The 22,910-nt window shown below is 42.7% G+C and overlaps 6 protein-coding genes across 6 annotated transcripts; all 6 read right to left on the bottom strand.

The window, feature by feature from the left end:
- Positions 1-414: 414 nt before the first annotated feature.
- Positions 415-1,176, bottom strand: BYT42DRAFT_602783 (uncharacterized protein; the record flags this gene model as incomplete). Its single annotated transcript, XM_051571060.1, has 2 exons — positions 415-886; positions 950-1,176. Coding segments are annotated over 2 exons (248 nt in total), but the record flags the coding sequence as incomplete, so codon positions are not given.
- Positions 1,177-5,415: 4,239 nt separating this feature from the next.
- On the bottom strand, positions 5,416-5,786 carry BYT42DRAFT_559234 (uncharacterized protein). Its single transcript, XM_051567098.1, has one exon. It carries the CDS (start codon positions 5,715-5,717, stop codon positions 5,541-5,543), a length of 177 nt encoding a protein of 58 aa, XP_051426008.1. The 5' UTR covers positions 5,718-5,786; the 3' UTR covers positions 5,416-5,540.
- A 787-nt stretch (positions 5,787-6,573) lies between these two features.
- BYT42DRAFT_491751 (uncharacterized protein) lies at positions 6,574-6,786 on the bottom strand (the record flags this gene model as incomplete). The annotated part of the gene is made up of 1 exon (XM_051564101.1): positions 6,574-6,786. A coding segment is annotated over one exon (213 nt), but the record flags the coding sequence as incomplete, so codon positions are not given.
- An 11,954-nt stretch (positions 6,787-18,740) lies between these two features.
- Positions 18,741-18,923, bottom strand: BYT42DRAFT_478319 (uncharacterized protein; the record flags this gene model as incomplete). The annotated part of the gene is made up of 1 exon (XM_051563654.1): positions 18,741-18,923. A coding segment is annotated over one exon (183 nt), but the record flags the coding sequence as incomplete, so codon positions are not given.
- A 534-nt stretch (positions 18,924-19,457) lies between these two features.
- On the bottom strand, positions 19,458-19,949 carry BYT42DRAFT_543544 (uncharacterized protein; the record flags this gene model as incomplete). The annotated part of the gene is made up of 3 exons (XM_051565702.1): positions 19,458-19,626; positions 19,697-19,786; positions 19,849-19,949. The coding sequence occupies 3 exons, from the start codon at positions 19,947-19,949 to the stop codon at positions 19,458-19,460; spliced, it is 360 nt and encodes a 119-aa protein (XP_051426005.1).
- Positions 19,950-21,210: 1,261 nt separating this feature from the next.
- BYT42DRAFT_543543 (uncharacterized protein) lies at positions 21,211-22,018 on the bottom strand (the record flags this gene model as incomplete). The annotated part of the gene is made up of 3 exons (XM_051565701.1): positions 21,211-21,295; positions 21,457-21,795; positions 21,858-22,018. 3 exons carry the CDS (start codon positions 22,016-22,018, stop codon positions 21,211-21,213), a joined length of 585 nt encoding a protein of 194 aa, XP_051426004.1.
- Positions 22,019-22,910: the final 892 nt, after the last annotated feature.

Raw genomic sequence — 22,910 nt, 5'->3', positions numbered from 1 at the left:
AACGCAAATAAAAATCTTTTATGATATCCTATCCACTATCTTGTCTAATTAAATTAGCATAAAAACCTGAAAGAGATGAAATGTAAAAAAGAAATAATGGCCCGGTTGTGTCAAATCAATGGCCACAGAAATTGGTGAAAATTCGTCATATTGGAGGCATTCCAGCAATAGGACAATGGCCATCGAAATTCATCCCAGCAACATCAAATTCCACCTCATTTTCCATTTTCACTTGGTATAGCGCATGTATTGGTGGCCATATGGATTTGTTGTCGGCCCCAAACACGATGGCACTTCGTTGGCGTCCATCCTATTGGAGACGACCATGGTTGATATTGTTGGCATTTTCAAAAAAAAAAAAAAAAAATCAAGCTCTTCTGTTCATTCCTTTGGTTGCGGAAGTGAGCGAAGGAGGTTTATTCCATTAATCTACGGGCGAGTTCTAATTTTTCTTCCATTGTCCTGATATCACCAAGAACGTTTGCCTTCTGACGCTCGAGTCTGTCAATGTCTTCTTCCATCCTACCATCAAGGTAAGAAGCTTTTGTAAAAGCCTATAAATCATCAAATGAACAACTTATGATCTAACACCAGGGAAATCTTCCCTTCCCTATCATCAACTCTTTACCTTTTTCCAAGGATATGGCGGTGTGGCAGTGGCAGCAGTAGTTGGACTGGTGACGGCAGCCGAGGGAAGCGTCGACGACGACTGGTCCGTTCGTACTGCGAAGTTCTCAATCGCTTGCTGACTGTAAGTCACTTCGACGCCATCGGTTTGAGTGGGTTGCACGTTAACATGCTCATGGAAGAGCTCAAAGCCAGGCTCCTTGTATCTGGTAAAAACGCCGAGGCGTCGTCGTGACTCTTAAAGTGTGCAAAAGCAAAACTGGGTAAAAAGGTAAGCTCACCCATGTATACTACAGAGCTATCTCTTTTCAATTGTACTTACTTTTGGTGGTCGAGCTTTGGCCACATGGATTACAACGATGTTCTTATCCTTCATGGCTGCGTACACCTCACTTGCTGTTTCTCCAGATAGACGAGAGCCATGTATCTTGACTTGAGTTTTCTTTATTCTACAGCCTGTACAGAATGCTGGGTTGTTATCATCTTGTTTGAAAAAAGAAAAAAGAAAAAGGAGCATGAAAGAGAAAGTGAGGGGTCTCACAAGCATCTCTTTATATCAAACAAAGAAAAAAAAATCAATGCAAAAGAGGGAGCGCAAGCAAAAGACGTCATGCATCAAACCTGATCATTGACAGGAAACATTTTCCCATGTTCAAACTGTAATTGCTGACAACTTTCTTTACGACCAAATCCAAGTATAGGTGCATCCTAAAAAGGATTTTTTCATTTTTTTAGGAACCCAGTGAAGGGTGAGAAACTTTAGAATAGAAATACCACTACACCTCGGCGAAACGACGCCGTCTCTTTGATTGCACAAGTAAGAACGTGACCAGTTGTGTTAGTTCTGGACCTACTTTGAAAATAAAAAATTAAAAGAAAAACGGCATATTGGTTTCATTGATCTCGTCAGTGGCCATTACATCAACTCCTATTTCGACACTTAGCCCAGCATTTGTAAGAATCGTGACTCTTCTCCACACTTTTGCAAGCTTCTAATAGAGTGTCTTCCCGCAAAAACCTATGGCGCTTTACCTTACTCTTTGCCACTGCTCAGAATGGTTCTGTTGGATTAAGCTCAGGAGAGTAAATAGGAACATACACACATTTATACCCTAGTACTCGATATACTTCTTTATCTTCTGCTGCGTGTGAATGGGTGCATTATCCATGTCTATATAATGAACTTTCATATACGGATGCTTGTCCATTTCATCGAGAGTCGTTTTTAAGAAACTAATATAGTGACCTGTTACAGCACAAGATTCATATTACTGCTCTACACTGTTTGACGGTTTTCATATACAGTAGTAGCTAAAAGCGTGCCCAGCAAGAGTAAGCAGTCTGCATTTTGATGTCGCGATAGACACTTGCAACCGATCGTATGGTCACCTGGAAATTAAAGTGGCCCCCATGAAAAATTAGGCACACTAAAAAAAGTCTTGCTTTTCTGGAAAACCACTTCACTCTGGTATTGACCACGTCCTTAGTTTTTGCTACGTTTTTAAGTCGATCGCTTATTAATATACTGGATTGCTTAAACCCGATTTTGGATCTGCGACTCAATTAAGAGCGATGCTTATTGATATCTGAGCATCTTTGGAATTTGGGATCACCGCCTTGACTGCCATCAGAATTCGCTAATTGTCACTCGCAATGGCGTGTCATAGTTTTTAATGAACGATAACTAGGTTTTTGTAAACACGCCTGCACAATGTCTGAGTTCCGCATTTATTAAACACAACCGCCAAAATTGGATTAACTTGACAAGTACCCTTTATCCATGACGTTGCAATCGATTGAACAGCTGATAATCGCTGGCTATGCCTCACTCAAACAATGCGAACCAGCTCTCTACCTATTGCCAAAGAAAGCGTCATCGCATCGGACCTAAAACTCGTTCTGATCTTCGCCATGTCTGTTCCAGATTATTTCCCATTACCGCTCCTCAGTGTGTGGAAGCCAGGCAAGACACAAGGCTAAACTGTCGCCAGCTAAATTTCGATTTGAAACTGGATGAATAATTCCTCCAGCATACCGTCAGCAGGCCACTCGTCGACGTCTCCATGAAGCTCGCCAAATGAATCCATCAGGTCACTCGGATGCGCTTCACACTTCCCCCTTCTGTTTCACGGTTGAAGCCATTGATCGATTCGATTTGGGTTAGGTGAACAGCTCTGACCAATGTTGTTTGACAAACTCAGCCAACTGCACTAACGCTATCATGCGCCTTGCTCTCCCATTTGGCAAATGGGGTACGATGCCTTCATTCACCGATCTTCGTGCAAGATCTGCCAATTTCTGATCCCATACTCTCACAGACGTTCACTGTTATTATTGCCGCCATCATTGGTCGAATAACGCTTAAAGCACAGATTTTCAGTTGTCCGGCCTTCCTTGTCAGATAACTGATTCCCAGACGTAATATACAGGCGTCATTGAAAGTAACGTGCGCACACCGTCCACAAATTGAAACGTAGCCACAGAGCCAAACTTTCCCAGACTGATAGTTTTTGATGAGTAATATAAACAAACCATATCTTCAATATCCCCACTTACCTGTCAAGATACGCCTTTGCCTTAGTTCTTAATATATATTCGATTCATGTATCTCGAGTGCTTGAGATAATCAATCTCTGATATTCCCACCTTCAAATCCCTTTTCACTAACCATGTCAACAGGTGTCACCCCAGCAATTTGTACATGCCTATATCTCAGTCGCTGTCAATCATGATCCTGTTACCTTGACGGAAGTCGGAAATTGTGATGCTCACATCAAACACTTGGCTTTTTTTTTCATGCAATGATGTCCTTCGATGACAAAGGCGAATGGCAAATGGCAAAGAGCACCAATGCTTGCAGCGGTAGAACGTGTTCGGTGGCATAACCTCTTAAGACTAGAACCATTGCCAGCAATATCCGAGATTCCAATAACCCAATAGCCGGCAGCAAATCACCATAGTAAAAGATCGGTTGTTATCGACACGGATGTATTTCATGTTGAAATGCTAACTTTAGCACATTTGAGGCCCTCCGTCTTGCTAACGCCTTGCAGCCGAAAAATATCCTCAGGTATCCGGTTTCTGCTGGTTCAATTGCTAAATAATGATACAGAGCAGCAGGGTACTATCATGCGGCCTCAATATGTTGCATAAGCAAATCCGCACATTCCAACCGTCCTGGTTGCCTCGGGCGTCCCAATTGATCATACACCAGCGTTCGAATTCATCGTGAAGCTTGTTTTCTCTAACCACATTTCTGTTAACCATATCCTCATTCCAGCCTATGATCCCCGCCATTGAGAAGAGTAAGTGATAATGTCCTTTCCTTCTTTTGCCATAATTGCCTTACTTACACTATGTCGAACACCTTCACCAAACATATTCCAAGAAACGCCGATTTTCCGTTCTCGGGAATTCAAATTCCTCTAACCACTTCGAGAATTGTTCATGCTCTTTTGAACCAAGTGATGTATGGTTGCCGTATCCAAGGACTTAGAAGCTTTTGATTAATAACCCGTAGCACATCAATTTACGGCTCCCTGCTATTTCTACTTACCACTGATATTAATAACCGATCCTAAATGGCAGACATTCTTATGAGACATGAAGCACGAACCGTTCCTGCACCTTTCAACCTATCATAATCCGATACATTCAAACAATCACAATTCGATATGGTTCGGTGTAAAAAGGATCCTTGGCAGCCCATTTCGCTCCACTGGTATTCTGAATGGAGTCGAGTCTGTTCCAGTCGCTACGTCCATTAATTCAAAGCTTCAACATCGTTCGCCTCTAATTCTTCACTTTCTGCTGGCCGCTGCTTCATGGCTTTTTGAAATGTGTCATCCCTTGGTCGTCCATAAACGTTGTCATTGTGCTTGCTCTTTGATTGTTCATCGAAATCCAAACAGGCGACTTTTCGTTTGGGTGTCATTACTACTTCCGTGCGTTGGATTACAAACAGACCTTCTTTTCGCCTTCCCTACTATCATGCACCTGACGCGTTGATACATCGTAGAAGATCGATGTGCACACGAATGCCCCCATCTGACATATTAACTTCAGATCGCTCGTAAATAAGCTGCATAGATAGTATATATTGTGCATCTTTTGATTACATGGATTAGATCGGCAATTCAGTATTCAGGAAGTGAATTGTGTTGAGTCGTTTTGACATGATGTGGGTGGCGGACTTTGAAATTGTCAAGGTCGCGATTTCTGACAGCTTGTCGCGCCAAAGAGTTATTGGCATAAGTATTGGCACAGAAGTTTTAACCAATTCCGTACTCCAAATTAAATCAAAAAAATTACACTAATAATCAGCCAGTTAACTCTTGGATATAGAGCCAATAAGCTCTAAACCAAAAACAAAAAGAAGGATGCCCTTGCAGCGCCAAAGTATGACTGATATATCCATCCAAGACTAGTGTTCCAAATCAGGAAAGATTGGAATTTAAGATGTGTTTCGTTCTGGGTGAGATTCTCCATTAGAACATCAGCTGAGACTCTTCATCCATACTGTAATCAGAAATGGCTGAGATAGTATTGAATAGGCGAATGAATGTGGGTCAAATACAACATCCGATTCTCTAACGCATAAATCACTTGACGGATCTCTAGAGATTTCATTTCAGAATCGAGCTCATCACCATAAGTGCCGACATCTGACAGAGCGGCATACTTAGACTTCTGCAACTGTGCATATAATTTACAAGAGTCGCGGCAAGCGTCCGGAAAGACCAAATTTTCTTTGTAATATGGCTTGAAAGGCTACGTATTTGAGAGTGTCTTAGGTAGTAAGCAAAAAAAAAAGTCTCTATTTATTGATGCCAGAAAATATATATATAAAAGAGATGATGCAAAAAGCGGTCTATGACTAATTACTTCGATGCGCCCAGCGGATGAAACAGACCTTAATCAAGCGTCGGTGTGGAGACCAGGGAAATCAAAGGCAGCAAGCAGAGGACGATGACGTTGATGACGAGCAATGACAGAAAGAGAATGAGGAGAAAAAAGCAGCAAAAGAAAAAAAAAGTTACGCACCAATCGAAAGCCAAAAAAGTTAGCGGCTTATCTAAGTAAGCCGGCATGGTCTTGGCGCCTTCCTGCTGAAAGGTTCCCTGGTGTGAATCTTGGTCGTCGTCATTCGCCGCAGCAAGTGGACCTGTGATAGAGTTAAGGAAGCATAGCCGTTTGCATGTGATATTGTACAGTATGTTGAAAGTCTGCGATCGGCGTTATGAGGACAATCGGAATATGTTCGATGGCTGTGCCCTGGTTCGTTGTAGTTGGAACAGTAGGCTGTCGGCTGCACTGGCTTCGGTCATTTCCACGTCTTCACTCATAAGATTTTTGCGATTTAACGAGCAGCTACGATGGGTCCTACGCAGCTGGCCAACTTAATTACAGCTTGAGCAATATACAGTCATGTTACGTTACGTTGAAAAAGCTAATCAAAGAAAGCACCCCTTACAGGAAGCAACATGTGTGGCACATGAAAAGTTTAATTAAAAGTGGGATAGTTTGACTTTTTAGGGTATTCTATGTGGCGAGGGAAACTACTTATAAGAGAGTTAAAACGAAAGGGGACGAAAAGTGGGTATAGACGAAATTCGGTTTTAAGTTGCGTCAGAGTATTTCGATTATAATGTGCGTTCGGTTCTTGAGGGATGAAGTTGCTTTTTTATTTGCGAAGGGTAAAATTCTGAGTGATTTATCACGGAAGGTGTCCGATTATCACAAGAACGAGGGAAACTTTTTAATTCCTTAAGGTAAGCACCTGTGACTGTTTCTCAGCTCGGCAAAACTACAAAAACTCGTTTTATTTTATTTTTTCTTCTTTCTTTTCTAAAGTTCTCACGTTTCTCTGGGTTTTCTTCTTTCTTTCTTTTCTCGAGTTCTCACCCTTCTCTGGGTTTTCTTTGTCACCCTTCACTGGGTTTTTCGTCACCCTTCACTGGGTTCTTTGTCACCCTTCTCTGGGTTTTCTTCGTCACCCTTCTCTGGGTTTTCTTCGTCACCCTTCTCTGGGTTTTCTTCGTCACCCTTCACTGGGTTTTCTTCGTCACCCTTCACTGGGTTTTCTTCGTCACCCTTCACTGGGTTTTCTTTGTCACCCTTCACTGGGTTTTTTTCGTCACCCTTCACTGGGTTTTTCGTCACCCTTCACTGGGTTCTTTGTCACCCTTCAATGGGTTTTTCGTCACCCTTCACTGGGTTTTCTTCGTCACCCTTCACTGGGTTCTTTGTCACCCTTCACTGGGTTTTCTTCGTCACCCTTCACTGGGTTCTTTGTCACCCTTCACTGGGTTCTTTGTCACCCTTCACTGGGTTTTCTTCGTCACCCTTCACTGGGTTCTTTGTCACCCTTCACTGGGTTCTTTGTCATCCTTCACTGGGTTTTCTTTGTCACACTTCACTGGGTTTTTCGTCACCCTTCACTGGGTTTTCTTCGTCACCCTTCACTGGGTTCTTTGTCACCCTTCACTGGGTTCTTCGTCACCCTTCACTGGGTTCTTTGTCACCCTTCACTGGGTTCTTCGTCACCCTTCACTGGGTTTTTCGTCACCCTTCACTGGGTTTTCTTCGTCACCCTTCACTGGGTTCTTCGTCACCCTTCACTGGGTTTTTCGTCACCCTTCACTGGGTTTTTCGTCACCCTTCACTGGGTTTTCTTCGTCACCCTTCACTGGGTTCTTTGTCACCCTTCACTGGGTTTTCTTCGTCACCCTTCACTGGGTTCTTTTTTGTCACCCTTCACTGGGTTTTCTTCGTCACCCTTCACTGGGTTCTTCGTCACCCTTCACTGGGTTCTTTGTCACCCTTCACTGGGTTCTTCGTCACCCTTCACTGGGTTCTTTGTCACCCTTCACTGGGTTCTTCGTCACCCTTCACTGGGTTTTTCGTCACCCTTCACTGGGTTCTTTGTCACCCTTCACTGGGTTTTCTTCGTCACCCTTCACTGGGTTCTTTGTCACCCTTCACTGGGTTTTCTTCGTCACCCTTCACTGGGTTCTTTTTTGTCACCCTTCACTGGGTTTTCTTCGTCACCCTTCACTGGGTTTTTCGTCACCCTTCACTGGGTTTTCTTCGTCACCCTTCACTGGGTTTATCGTCACCCTTCACTGGGTTTTCTTTGTCACCCTTCACTGGGTTTTTTTCGTCACCCTTCACTGGGTTTTTCGTCACCCTTCACTGGGTTCTTTGTCACCCTTCACTGGGTTTTCTTCGTCACCCTTCACTGGGTTCTTTGTCACCCTTCACTGGGTTTTTCGTCATCCTTCACTGGGTTTTCTTTGTCACACTTCACTGGGTTTTTCGTCACCCTTCACTGGGTTTTCTTCGTCACCCTTCACTGGGTTCTTTGTCACCCTTCACTGGGTTTTCTTCGTCACCCTTCACTGGGTTCTTTGTCACCCTTCACTGGGTTTTTCGTCATCCTTCACTGGGTTTTCTTTGTCACACTTCACTGGGTTTTTCGTCACCCTTCACTGGGTTTTCTTCGTCACCCTTCACTGGGTTCTTTGTCACCCTTCACTGGGTTTTCTTCGTCACCCTTCACTGGGTTCTTTGTCACCCTTCACTGGGTTCTTTGTCACCCTTCACTGGGTTCTTCGTCACCCTTCACTGGGTTTTCTTCGTCACCCTTCACTGGGTTCTTTGTCACCCTTCACTGGGTTTTCTTCGTCACCCTTCACTGGGTTCTTTGTCACCCTTCACTGGGTTCTTTGTCACCCTTCACTGGGTTTTCTTCGTCACCCTTCACTGGGTTCTTTGTCACCCTTCACTGGGTTTTCTTCGTCACCCTTCACTGGGTTTTCTTCGTCACCCTTCACTGGGTTCTTCGTCACCCTTCACTGGGTTTTTCGTCACCCTTCACTGGGTTTTCTTCGTCACCCTTCACTGGGTTCTTTGTCACCCTTCACTGGGTTTTCTTCGTCACCCTTCACTGGGTTTTCTTCGTCACCCTTCACTGGGTTCTTTGTCACCCTTCACTGGGTTCTTTGTCACCCTTCACTGGGTTCTTCGTCACCCTTCACTGGGTTTTCTTCGTCACCCTTCACTGGGTTTTTCGTCACCCTTCACTGGGTTTTCTTCGTCACCCTTCACTGGGTTCATCAAAAAAAAAAAAGAATGAAAAAATCTTTAGGGTGCAGCTGCACTTGGACTACTTTGTGTCGGGACTATGGTTCTTTGCACTTCTCAAACTGAGAGGTCTACTCGATCCACTCCGCCCCTCCCCCCCCCCAACCACGGCCATAAAACCTAACGAGACGACTTTTGCTGCTCCATCCACATACCCCTATGCCTATCCTCATGCTCCTCTCTATCGTTGCCTCCTCCCTTTTGCTGCTCTATGCTTTACTTCATGTTATGCTCTGCATTTCATTTAATTATCTTAAATGGAGAAATTGCTTTAGCCGTCGCATCCAGTGGAACAGCTGCTCTCCTTTTGGATGGTGGTCGTACCGCCCATTCACGGTTAAGATACCATTGACTACGCACGAACATTCCTTTTGTAACGTGTCTCACAGAACGGAGCTTGCCCATTTACTGAAACTTACTAAGCTAATCATGTGGGATGAAGCATCGATGATAAACCGGTTTGCATTTGATGCAGTAGATCGAACATTTAGAGATCTGTTCAAAGCTGAAAACCCACGTCTGGATCCGTACCGTTTGGAGGAAAGTTGGTAGTGTTTGGAGGTGATTTTCGACAAGTTCTGCCTGTGGTTCCCCGAAGGTCGCGTCCCGATATCGTCAATATGTGTATCAACCGCTCTGCTTCTTGATCGCATGTGCAAACATTACGCCTGACGATCAATATGCGAGTTCAGAGACCACAACAAAACGAAAGTCCACAGGAACTTCAACAGTTCAGTGAATACTTGCTACGTATTGGTAATGGGACAGAGCCTACACGCTTGAATACAAGCTATATCAGCATCCCCCAAAGCATGGTAATTCCTGGCGAAAACTTGCAAAATTTGACTTCAGCTATATTTCATGACTTTCGGGAAGAGAATCTTTCTTCGCAGTACCTTACATCCCGCGCTATCCTTACACCGAAAAACTCTGACGTTGACACAATCAATGATCTCCTTTTGGAACAGTTTCCAGGAGAGGCAACAGAGTATCTAAGCGCAGATAGCGTCTGTGATGAAAGTCAACAAATGCTGCATACCGTGGAGGTTCTCAATTCGATCAATCCTGGGATGCTTTCCACCACACCGACTCCTACTAAAAATAGGTTGTCCTGTCATACTGCTACGCATCTCAATCCATCCAACGGTCTTTGCAACGGAACGAGGCTTATATGCCGCTCATTCCAACAGTTTGTGATCGAGGCAGAAATTGCAACCGGGAAACATGCAGGAAAATTGGTGTTTATACCTAGAATCAAGCTCAAGCCCACAGAAATGCAATCTCCTGTTGAATTTCAACGACGCCAATTTCAAGTGCGATTAGCGTTTGCAATGACAATTAACAAAGCACAAGGTCAGACCTTGGATGCTGTTGGGCTATATTTGCCGGCGTCAGTATTTTCCCATGGACAGTTGTACGTTGCTTTCTCCAGAGTCAAAAAACCATCTGCACTGAAGGTAATGCTTAAAAAAGAAAGTTCATTTTTACAAACTTCAAATGAACATTTCACCAAAAATATAGTATACCCTGAAGTCTACCAATAAATATCCCCAATTGTGATCTTGAAGATCACGGGCTCCACCTAGTCTACATAATTATGCAGCAGCAATGTATCATGCCGGCAATGACAGAAAATGTCAGGTTCCTGACCCGTTTGCGCTTTGGATGCAGTTCCGCCAGCATTTGGCAGAAGACTATTTCCATTTTTGGAGCAATCAAAATCAAGACAATGATCATCAAAATTGAGCCGCCCCAAATCGTGTACGATCGCGCTTTGCTGGACATTGACGAGCATCTGAACCGCCAATCGAGATCACTGCTGAGTTACGATCGCTTTGTTCTTCCTGATCGCCAAGAAATTGGCAGAAGCACACTTCGCCGTCAGCCCAGACTGGTAAGAGAACAATTCGATCTCATCGCAGACGCTGCCAATGTTCCCCAAACACACGAGTACCTAAACCGTTATCAACATGCCGTATACCACGCAATTCTCTAGAGTGTCACGCATGGAAGCAACGAATCAGCCCGATTGTTCTTTGTTGATGGTCCTGGTGGCGTCTTTACCCTTATGTTGTTGTTTTTATTATTCCTTTATATTTTACTGTATGTATTTTGTCTTATGCTCCTTTGATTTCATCCTTTGCTATGATTTTTCAAGTTATTCTTCACCTTTATGTTTTACTGTATGCTTTTTGTCCTTATGTTCCTTTTGATTTTATCCTTATGCTATGTTTCCCCAACTACGATTTTTTCTGTTATCTATTTTTGTCTCTCCATTTAATATTATACGATGTCTGACTATTTCTGTTCTTAACTTTGTGTACATATTGTTGTTCCTCTGTCGTGGATGAAGAAAATGATCGCTATGTGGCGGTAGGTCAGGGGGGGCAAGATCCCCGGGAAAAAAGAAAAAGAGACTGTGCAACTCTGTTGTCCATTGAATACGCAAAGATTTATGCGCACATCAACTAAATCTTACCGAAAAATCAACCGCTTATTGACAAAAGATTAGAGTACCATCAAGCGCGACATTTGGATACACAAATTCGAGTGCGGAGTTCTGAATATTGCAAATGGAGCATCCCATTCCAAACGCATCTTTAATCAGCTACTATTCCCACTAGCCTCAGATTAACAACAAACTACAGACCGAAAGAGCATAACTTTGTGATCTTTAAGATCAACAGGCGCTACTAGTCTACATAATTAAAATCTTTGGGAAATTAGCGATCTGTATATCACATGATCTACACTAAGTTATCAGGGCCTGTTAAACCTCTTTTTTTTATCTTTCAAACATGCCTCGCTGCCTACTTCCACAATAATAGGCGAAACAATCAGCAGCAAGATGCCGTTTGCGCCATTTATGGTCAAACAGAGCATCGTCGTCTTTCGAATAAAAATGTGAGTAGAGCTCTTTTGAAGAAAAGTGGTTGATGATACGACCGGCGTTCTTCTGTAGCATCATTCAATTTGTTTTTTTTGTCAGTTATACGTATATGTCCTTTCATTCTCTTTCAATTTTCAATGAATCGAATAATACATAAGCAGACGTGCTTCGATCTATGAATTCATGCATCAGTGGGGTGACTATTGTTTCATCCATGGAGAATCATATATTTTTGTCTTCAATCTTATCTTTTTTCTTTTGCTTTTCTCTCTCTCTTTCTGTTTGCTTGATAAACCCTCACTATCATTGTATCAAAATCCCATCCGCATCCATTATCCAGACCATTCTTATCCCGTGTATATAACTTGGTTGAATCGACTACAATCCTCAAAAAGGTAAGCGTCGAGTGGTCCACCATCGATTTTGCTCCGGCAAAACAGACTCACCTCTCCTTTGCTTCCATCCTTCTTCCAGCTTCCGGTTTCCGTTTCTTTTCGCCTGACAAGTTCTGGATGCTACAAGTTGACTTTCTCTCGCCATCCATCCATCCATCCATCCATCTGGCGAAACTGGATGATGTCAAAGGTCATCGTTGGTGGTGTGACTCTCTTTTTCATCAAAAAACGCTTACGTGTCCTCTTCATGTTCCTCTCCTTTGGATTGCTTCTCATCATATGGTATTCGAGATGTCTTCCCGATTACTGTATTTTTAGTTTATAGTTTGTATTTTGTATTTTATATTTCATGTACATATTCTTTTCGCAGTCTTTTCCTCTTTTTTTCCCACAGGGTTTTTTATGAGGTTTTTACTGACGCGACCATTGTTTTTTTTTTTATCATCATGTACTTTATTTGTTTTTCTTTCTTTTCATTCGGGGGACTCTCGATATTTGGAATCCAACTCGAAATTGCCGTCACTTCTGGTCACGTCAATATTTTTTGCCTGCTCAAGCTGACACCACCGATCCATCGCTTAAGTGTCCCTGGAAGCAATTTTATTTTCCGCATCGAAGAAGAAGCTTACCTGGCGGTCCGTATTCATCGTTTTTTTTTCCGGTACACCATTTGGTTCAAAGGCAAGTCCAATTTCTTTTCTTTGCTATGATGTACCGCCAGATCAGCTACATTGTAAAGCATTTCTGCTCATGCACCTTTAATCACCGAAAACTGGAAAGAAAAAAATCAAAAGGACACACATTACTGACAAAGACAACTTATTAAATAATGTTACAAAGACGCGAGATCGACATTGACAATGCCCTTTACAGAAAATTCTCCTCTTTCATTGAACTTTTCCAACATCTTTGAATGAATAAATAACACCAAGCGAAGTAGCTGCCAAATCCATATGATGAAAAGGAACACCATGTAACTGTTTTTTAGCTCGCAAATTTTGGCGTGCGGCGACTGGTTTTTAGTTTGGCAATAATTTTAATAGTAGCACGTGTTTATCTTTTAAAGATCATAAACTTATGCTCTTTCGGTCTGTAGTTTGTTGTTACTCTGAGGCTAGTGGGAATAGTAGCTGATTAAAGATGTGTTCGAAATGGTATGCTCCATTTCCAATATTCAGAACTCCGCACTCGAATTTGTGTATCCAAAGGTCATGGTGTTCTCTTAACTCTAATCTTTTGTCAATAAGCGGTTGATTTTTCGGTAAGATTTAGTTGATGTGCGCATAAATCTTTGCGTATTCAATGGACAACAGAGTTGCACAGTCTCTTTTTCTTTTTTCCCGGGGATCTTGCCCCCCCTGACCTACCGCCACATAGCGATCATTTTCTTCATCCACGACAGAGGAACAACAATATGTACACAAAGTTAAGAACAGAAATAGTCAGACATCGTATAATATTAAATGGAGAGACAAAAATAGATAACAGAAAAAATCGTAGTTGGGGAAACATAGCATAAGGATAAAATCAAAAGGAACATAAGGACAAAAAGCATACAGTAAAACATAAAGGTGAAGAATAACTTGAAAAATCATAGCAAAGGATGAAATCAAAGGAGCATAAGACAAAATACATACAGTAAAATATAAAGGAATAATAAAAACAACAACATAAGGGTAAAGACGCCACCAGGACCATCAACAAAGAACAATCGGGCTGATTCGTTGCTTCCATGCGTGACACTCTAGAGAATTGCGTGGTATACGGCATGTTGATAACGGTTTAGGTACTCGTGTGTTTGGGGAACATTGGCAGCGTCTGCGATGAGATCGAATTGTTCTCTTACCAGTCTGGGCTGACGGCGAAGTGTGCTTCTGCCAATTTCTTGGCGATCAGGAAGAACAAAGCGATCGTAACTCAGCAGTGATCTCGATTGGCGGTTCAGATGCTCGTCAATGTCCAGCAAAGCGCGATCGTACACGATTTGGGGCGGCTCAATTTTGATGATCATTGTCTTGATTTTGATTGCTCCAAAAATGGAAATAGTCTTCTGCCAAATGCTGGTGGAACTGCATCCAAAGCGCAAACGGGTCAGGAGCCTGACATTTTCTGTCATTGCCGGCATGATACATTGCTGCTGCAGCACGATCGTGGTCCTTGTAAACATACTTGTACAGGTATTTGACGCTTTCCAGAGAAGTACAGATTTCGACGTTAATGTGAGCGTTATATCTTGCACAGAGATATCGATTGTGGGGAACAACCCATCTATGTCCAACTGGACATGGTTCTTGACCACAAAATCACCATTGTTGCGACGACGGTATAACGGGTAACCACTGTGATCTTCGATAGTAGCTTCTTTGAAGGAGCGCGGGTAACGCTTTTTACATGAGCCGTTTTCCATGCAGGGAGACCTCGGATGCGTTGTTCCACACGGACCGTGCATCATACATCTGCTGACGGTGTCGTAGAGATCAGGAAATCTCTCTCTGTCAGGAAGTTCGGCACACACGATACGATCATAGTCATCAAGTGTTCTCGGCTTATCCTCCGGAGTAACACCAAAAGCAAATGAAGATGCAGTAAGCCTCGCTTGTAAAACTCCGCCGTGTGTACATGGGTAACGACTCTTCCCAAAACATGGTTCTTCTTTAGATCTTCCATCAGAGCTTTACGCTTCATGTTAAAAATTCGAGCGCAAAGGTCGGGCCGATCAACAGCTGTCTGGTTTCGTTTCAACCAATCTTATAAAAATTACCCAATCAAAGCCGACAAATGTAGCAAAAACCCAATGTGGCTGCCTTGTGACCGAAAATTAGCGCGCATAACTCCCAAACATTTTAATAATGGTAGGTATTTTAAAGGTGCCTTAAATAGGGTGGGCAAAAAAAAGGTTCTTTATTCATTGATGCAATGGAATATACATATGAAAGAGATGATACAAAAAGCGGTCTATGACAAATTACTTTGGTGTGGCCAGCAGGTGAAACAGACTTGGATCGACCGTCGGTGTGGAGACCAGGGAACCAAAGCAGCAAGCAGGTGGTGAATGACGTTCATGACAGGCGATAACAGAACGAGAATGGGAAAAAAAAGAAGCAACTAACCAAATTTCATGCTCCTTTTTCTTTTATCTTTTTTCAAACAAGGTGACAAGCAACCCAGCATTCTGTACATGCTGTAGAATAAAGAAAACTCAAGTCAAGATACATGGCTCTCGTCTATCTGGAGAAACAGCAAGTGAGGTGTACGCAGCCATGAAGGACAAGAACATCGTTGTAATCCATGTGGCCCAAGCTCGACCACCAAAAGTACGTACAATTGAAAAGAAATAGCTCGGTAGTATACATGGGTGAGCTTACTTTTTGCCTAATTGTGCTTTTGCAACATTTAAAAATCAAGACGACGTCTCGGCGCTTTTTAGCAGATATAAGGACTTTGGCTTGGAGCTCTTCAATGAGCCTGTTAACGTACAGCCCACTCGGGCCGATGAGGTCGAAGTAAGATACAGTCAGCAAACGATCGAGAACTTCGCGGTACGGACGGACCAGTCTTCGTCGACGCTTTCCTCGGCTGCCGTCACCAGTCTATTGCCTGCCACCACTGCCACACCATCAACCTTGTAGACTAGAGTTTTATTGCGACTCATCGCACTCATTTGTTCACTTGACAAGAATAAAATTGATAATGTTGGGGAAGGAAATTTGCATTGACAACATAACATCTGGCCCTTGCATATTTAAATTAGTGGCTCGAAATTCCTGTTTGTCTTCTGTCGTACTGGTACATACAGTATTTCAGTGATAGATGCACTTCGATTTAATTTCAGCAGAATTTTCTGGCATGCATGCCTGTTTGGCGTTGATTGACAAAGTTTTTTAAAAGAAACTTTGAGTTTTGGGTTAGTCGCATGTGTAAATACGAAAGTTGCCGCAGAAGCGAAGGATAAAAAAGTGGTACGCACCGGCCCCTGCTATCAATGATGGTTTCGTTGAAGTTTTCCCATATCCTCAAAAAAGTTGATCCATTACACGCTTGCATAGAAAGATTGAAGTATTAGCAGATAGGAAATTTTTTATTATTATATAACTGAGAATAAAGCGTGGCTCAGAGAGCTCGTACATTTCTTCATCCTTCGCTTCGGTGACAACTTTCGTATTTACACATTGTGATGTATCCACTACTTGTCGATATTCATCCTAAGCTGATGTTTCCCAAACAGGAAAAAACGGAATTTAGACGTGTTCCCATTTTGAGTGAGCTTCTCCATTAGAACGCCGATTGAGCCTCCATCCATAACTTGGATCTAACGCGAGATCAATTCATATGGGTAACGCTGTCACATTAATCATCTCGGTCCTTCCAAATACACATTATAACCGAGAATTGCTCACTGATAATTATTGATTCTGACTCAAGACTAAAAGTATAAATAGGCAGATCACATTAATCGAAATAAACACATCCAACAGTTTGAGAGGATTATCATTGTCTCTTTTGTTCCAAATTCTCTTATATATCATAACACTGATGCAAAGCTCGAAGTTATTTTAAAGCATTTTGGGCAATCAACGTCAAACAGACATCCATGCCAGAACGAAAACGCTGTAGAGACTAAATCGAAGTGCATCTATCTCTGAAATGCTGTATGTACCAGTACGGCAGAAAACAAACGGAAATTTCGAGCCACTAATTCAAATATGCAAGGGCCAGATGTTATGTTGTCAATGCAAATTTCCTTCCCCAACATTATCAATTTTATTCTTGTCAAGTGAACAAATGAGTGCGATGAGTCGCAATGAAACTCTGGCCTAATAGGTTGATGCTGTGGCCGTGGTGGCAGTGGAGGCAGTGGTGGCAGTGGTGGCAAAAGCGCAACTAGGGCAAAGAGGTGAGCTCACCCATGTATACTACCGAGCTATTTCTTTTCAATTGTGCTTACAGTTGATGAGAGCCATGTATCTTGGCTTCACTTCTTGTTATTTTGTAGCTTTTCAAGAATTTCGAGTCGTTGGTCATCTTGTTTAAAGGGGAAGAAGAGCATGAAGAGAATGTGAGGGGCCTCACAAGCATCTCTTGAATTAATAGAAAAAAAAAGTCATTGCAAGATAAGCCTGCTGTGTTGTGACTAGATTGTGTCGGATTTTTTGGTCTCGTGAGGATGTCGCTTTCCTAAAACTTCATCGAAAAGGTATAACGTATTGTTGCCAGAAACCATCCTGTAAAAAGAATATTCACACGAATTCCCTTTGGAATAGTTGATAAATACAAAGTAACTTTACCCTGGGGAAGAATTTGACTCCTTCGGACGATCAATCAGCCAATCATCAGGCGACCTAAATCTGGACATCTTTTTGGTATCGAACTGGCCTCCCAAATATTCCTGGGACTGTTGTGGCTCTAGCATACTCTTTTGCTCGTTGATTAGGAAATCAAGCCGCTCCAGATGATCGATCACTTTCTGTACCGAGATCCGCATGCGTCCTTTTGTTTCTCTAATATACATAAATCGTCGAGGTAATAGACTACGCGCATACCTTTCGCCCGTGAATATTCAGTCGCATAGCGCACCAGCTTCAAAAAAATTCTCGGCGCGACACTCAGGCCAAAAGCGAGGGAAGTGTATTGATAAGCTATCTGCTTGTTCTCGAATGCCAAGTATTTCTGAGAGTCTTTGTAGATAGGGACCACCACATATTCGCTTTTGAGATCGACCTTGCACATAAAATCGACCTTCTCGATAATCTCCCGCAACGCCGGAGCACCTTCCGTTTTGAAGTGTTGGACCTGTAAAAATTCGTTTAACTTCGTGTAGTTCTGAATAAGGCGACGTTTTGTTGGTTCCTGGATGGTAAAAAGCTGAGAGATAACTCCTGTCCTGTGTAAATGAAGGTCGGATGATACCGACCTAAACGAATCTCTGTACCGCTTAGTCGACGGCTTGTTGTTCTTCTGGATTAATCCTCAATGGGGTGGATTTCCAAGGACAAGTGTCTTCTGAAATTGTAGCCGATAGCTATATTCAACCTACCGAGATCGGACATGAGTGGGAGGTTATCGATTTCTAAGGTTGTAACCGCTCCCGCCCCCTGGCAATATGCCATCTGGAGGAATCGAATAGTTGCGTTGAGATGATGCTAAACCGATCTTTACTGTTTGTTGCTGTTATTGCTGTTGTTATAAGGGCTTGTATTGGGTTTATCATGTAGTTGTTGTTCGATGGGCCTCCCCCGTGAGGGCCAATTTTCTCGGCCTGTCCCTCTCTGGGATAAAACACCGCGTCTTCTCCGGTACCCATGGATTCATCTTTCGCTATTACGGCCGCGGTAGGTACTGGGTCGAATGGGAGTGTTGATGACGGTATCTGTCTCCAGTAACTCCTGGTAATATCTCTCGATGAATTCTTGGGCGAAGGCATATTTTTTCTCACCGCTTTCTGGAGCCTCCAGGTGTTTAAGACTGTATGGAGCTTGAGAGCCTTTCTAGTGGCTTTGCTGGCTTCAGCTTCTTGTTGTTTTGCTATGCTGGATCCAAAGACTTCCAGACTGCGGGCTTTTTTCACTGTTTGGCGTAGAGGTCTTTTTCTTCTTCTTGCCATCCGCATTCCTCCATGTACTGGAGACTCTCGAAGATTTCCGTTGCCGCTCTTACTTGTGCTTGTAAATGTTTGAAACGAGCTGAAAAGAACCGATCTTCCATTGTTCGAGTTGGCCGATAAATTTGGGGATTGTACTCTCAACCGTGTTCCATTCCTCATTGTTATACCTTGTGATCGATTGTTTATATTTCTGTAAGGCCTTGTGAAGTTCGTAGGACTGGTAAGAATCCAATTCTTCGCAAAATTTCAACCGTGAGGTTGATCCCTCTCTGTCTTTGCTCGGCTTCGTCGACTTGAGACTCTCGGACTCGTCTTGTGGCTTGTTCGATAAGAGCATCAACTTGTTATTTGGTAAATACCGTTTGTTCCCCATTTAGATAGTGGGCTGATTACTCATAATTATTCCACGGTGTGCGGTTTAAAAAGCTCTGAAGCAGTAGCAGATAGAAAATTCTATAATTTCTATTATCATCTTGATATTTATGATGACTGTAAATGCGGGTCTCATCCATATGAATGAAAGCACAAAATGTTACATAGGGCAGTATTTCTGGATACAGCAAGATCTCATTTACTCCATCTTTTCCGAATTTTTCTTGGTATGGCGCATGATTGGTGGCCATGTGGATTTGTTGTCGGCCCCAAGCACGATGGTACTTCGTTGTTGGCGCCCATGCTATTGGAGACGACCATGATTGAAATTTTTGCAATTTCAAAAAAAAAAAAAAAAAAAAAAAAGCAATCTCTACTGTTCAATTTTTATGTTCATTCTTTCGGTGTGGAAGTGAGCGAAGGTTGTTTATTCTAGGAGTAAGACAAATTCTAATATTTTTTGCTTAAACTTGATTTCAGCAAGAGCGCTTGCCTTCTCACGCTCGAGTCTGTCAATATCACTATCTAATGATTGCAAACAAGCCCTCTTTCTTGCAATGTCTTCTTCCATTAAGTGGAGGAGCTCTTTTAATAGCCTATAAATCATCAAATTGAACCATTTAAGAGCTAAGATCAGGTGAATCTTCCCTATCATCAATTCTTTACCTTTTCCAAGGATAAGGCTGTGTGATAGTGGTAGCAGTGGTGGCAACAGTGGTAGTGGTGGCAGTGGTGGCAATGGTGGCAAAAGCACAACTATGCAAAAAGGTAAGCTCATCCATGTATACGACCGAGCTATTTATTTCAATTGTACTTACATTCGATGGTCGAGCTTTGCTGCTTGTTGACGATAGCCATACAGCTTGGCTTCATTTTTTGTTATTTTGTAGCTTTTCAAGGATTCTGCGTCGTCGGTCATCTTGTTTGAAAGAGAGAAGAGCATGAAGAGAAAGTGAGGGGCCTCACAAGCATCTCCTGAATTAAATAGAAAAAAAAAAGTCATTGCAAGATAAGCCTGCTGTGTTGTGACTAGATTGTGTCGGATTTTTTGGTCTCGTGAGGATGTCGCTTTCCTAAAACTTCATCGAAAAGGTATAACGTATTGTTGCCAGAAACCATCCTGTAAGAAGAATCTTCACACGAATTCTCTTCGGAATAGTTGATAAATACAAAGTAACTTTACCCTGGGGAAGAATTTGACTCCTTCGGACGATCAATCAGCCAATCATCAGGCGACCTAAATCTGGACATCTTTTTGGTATCGAACTGGCCTCCCAAATATTCCTGGGACTGTTGTGGCTCTAGCATACTCTTTTGCTCGTTGATTAGGAAATCAAGCCGCTCCAGATGATCGATCACTTTCTGTACCGAGATCCGCATGCGTCCTTTTGTTTCTCTAATATACATAAATCGTCGAGGTAATAGACTATCATAGGCGCATACCTTTCGCCCCTAAATGTTCGATCGCATAGCACATCAGCTTCGAAAAAATTCTCGGCGCAACACTCAGGCCAAAGGCGAGGGAAGTGTATTGACTACCTGCTTGTTCTCGAACGTCAAGTATTTCTGGGAGTTTTTGTAGATAGGAACCACCACATAGTCGTCTTTGAGATCGACCTTGCACATAAAATCGTTCTTCTCGATAATCTCTGTAAAAATTCGTTTAACTTCGTGTAGTTCTGAATAAGGCGACGTCTTGTTGGTTCTTGGATGGTAACAAATGCTGAGAGGTGACCCTTGTCCTGTGTAAATGAAGGTCGAATGATACCGACCTGAACGAATTTCTGTACCGTCGAGACTGCTTGTTGTTCTTCTGGATTCATCCTCAATGGGGTGGCCATTACGGTAGTGAGATGATCGCTCTAATTATTCCACGGTGCGCGGCTTAGAAAGATCTGAAGTAGTAGCAGATATAAAATTTTATTTTGTTATCATTGTGAGTTTTATGATGACTGTAAATGCGGATTTGATCCATATGAATGAATGCACAAAATGTTAGATAAGGTAGTATTTCTGGAACAGCAAGATCTCATTTACTCCATCTTTTCCGAATTTTTCCTGGTATGGCGCATGATTGGGGGCCATATGGATTTGTTGTCGGCCCCAAGCACGATGGTACTTCGTTGTTGGCGTCCATGCTATTGGAGACGACCATGATTGAAATTTTGCATCTTTCAAATTTATTCCATTAATTTACGAGCAAGTTCTAATTTTTCTTCCATTGTCCTGATATTTCCAAGGACGTTTTCCTTCTGTTGTTGAAGTCTATTTATGTCGTCGTCCAACGACTCCACGCGTGTCCTCTTGGTTTCGATGTCTTCTCTTCTTTCAACATCGTGATAACCTCTTCCAATGGCCTATAAATCATCAAATGAACAATTTAAGAGCTAAGATCAGGGAAATCTTCCCTATCATCAACTCTTTACCTTTTCCAAGGATAAGGCTGCGTGGCAGAGGTGGCAGTGGCGGCAGAGGTGGTAATGGTGGCAGTGGTGGTAATGGTGGCAGAGGTGGCAGTGGCGGCAATGGTGGCAATGGTGGCAGGTAGTGGGCTGGTGACGGCAGCCGAGGGAAGCGCTGACGACGACTGGACCGTTCGTACAACGAAGTTCTCAATGGATTGCTGAGTGTATGTCACTTCGACGCCATCGTTTTGGGTGGGTTGCACGTTAACGTGCTCATGGAAGAGCTCAAAGCCAGGCTCCTTGTATCTGGTGAAAAACGCCGAGGCTTCGTCGTGACTCTTGAAGTGTGCAAAAGCACAACTAGGCGAAAAGTAAGCTCACCCACGTATACTACCGAGCTATTTCTTTTCAATTGTACTTACTCTTGGTTGTCAATCTTGGCCACATGGATCACAACCATGTTCTTGTCCTTCATAGCTGTGTAGACCTCACTTGCTGTTTTACGCCAAAGACAAGGGCCAACTAATTTGACTTGTTTCTTACCCAGTCTACAGCCTGTGCAGAATGTTGGGTTGTTGATCATCTTGCTTTTTTTTTAAAAAAAAAAAGAGAGAGCTTGAAAGAGAAAGTGATGGCCTCACAAGCATCCCTTGAATCAAACAAAAAAAAAAGCCATTGATAAAGCCTGCTGTCTTGTGACTAGATTGTGTCAGATTTTCGTGGAAATCCGGGAGAAAATGGTGAAAAGCGAATGCTAGCAGGATCGAACGAAAATAAGATAATACAGAGATGGAAGGATGATTATGATGTTTGCGTATGATTCTTAAGATTTTGTACAATGAGGTGTTATTGTGCTTATTTCATAAAAAGCTTGTGTTCTGACTATCGCAATCTTGTGCGAAATAATATAAGAGAAAGGGAGCGCAAGCAAGACGACGTCACTCATCAAGCCTTATCATTGCCAGGGAAACGTTTTCTGTGGTCAAACTGTAATTGTTGACAACTCTTAACGATCAAGTAGTCCCATTGTTTTTAAGGGGCGACTGGCCCGGTGTTTATTTGCCCGCACGTCCTAATGAGTGGTACGAACAAGGCGTGAAACTAAAGCATATGGGACATGAGAGTGGAACTAACTGGAATACATATTTAAGGATGGAGATATAGGCATAGAAAGGTGAGTTAACTAGTCGGAATGCTGCATACTTTGGGTCGTAATATGTCGGTTGAGGTGCTTGAAAACGAAGTGTCGGGTGTCGGATGGTAATAATAGAAATTTTAAAAGGGAACGTCGTCGAAAATGAAGTGATAGCGGACTTTCCATATATACAAAAGAATGATGGTAATGATAGTCGAGCTTGGAAGGATTGACGGTGGGGAGGGGAGAAGGAAAGCAGGTAGAGGGCATGGTTTAGACAGGAGGAGTGGCAGAGAGAAGAAGAAAATCAGACCATAGCGTAGACCAGACTTTCCATTTG

This window comes from Radiomyces spectabilis, assembly GCF_025331425.1.
Source record: "Radiomyces spectabilis strain NRRL 2753 chromosome Unknown BYT42scaffold_3, whole genome shotgun sequence".
NCBI classification, from domain to species: Eukaryota; Fungi; Mucoromycota; class Mucoromycetes; order Mucorales; family Radiomycetaceae; genus Radiomyces; species Radiomyces spectabilis.
This window is presented reverse-complemented; position numbering and strand designations above follow the sequence as displayed.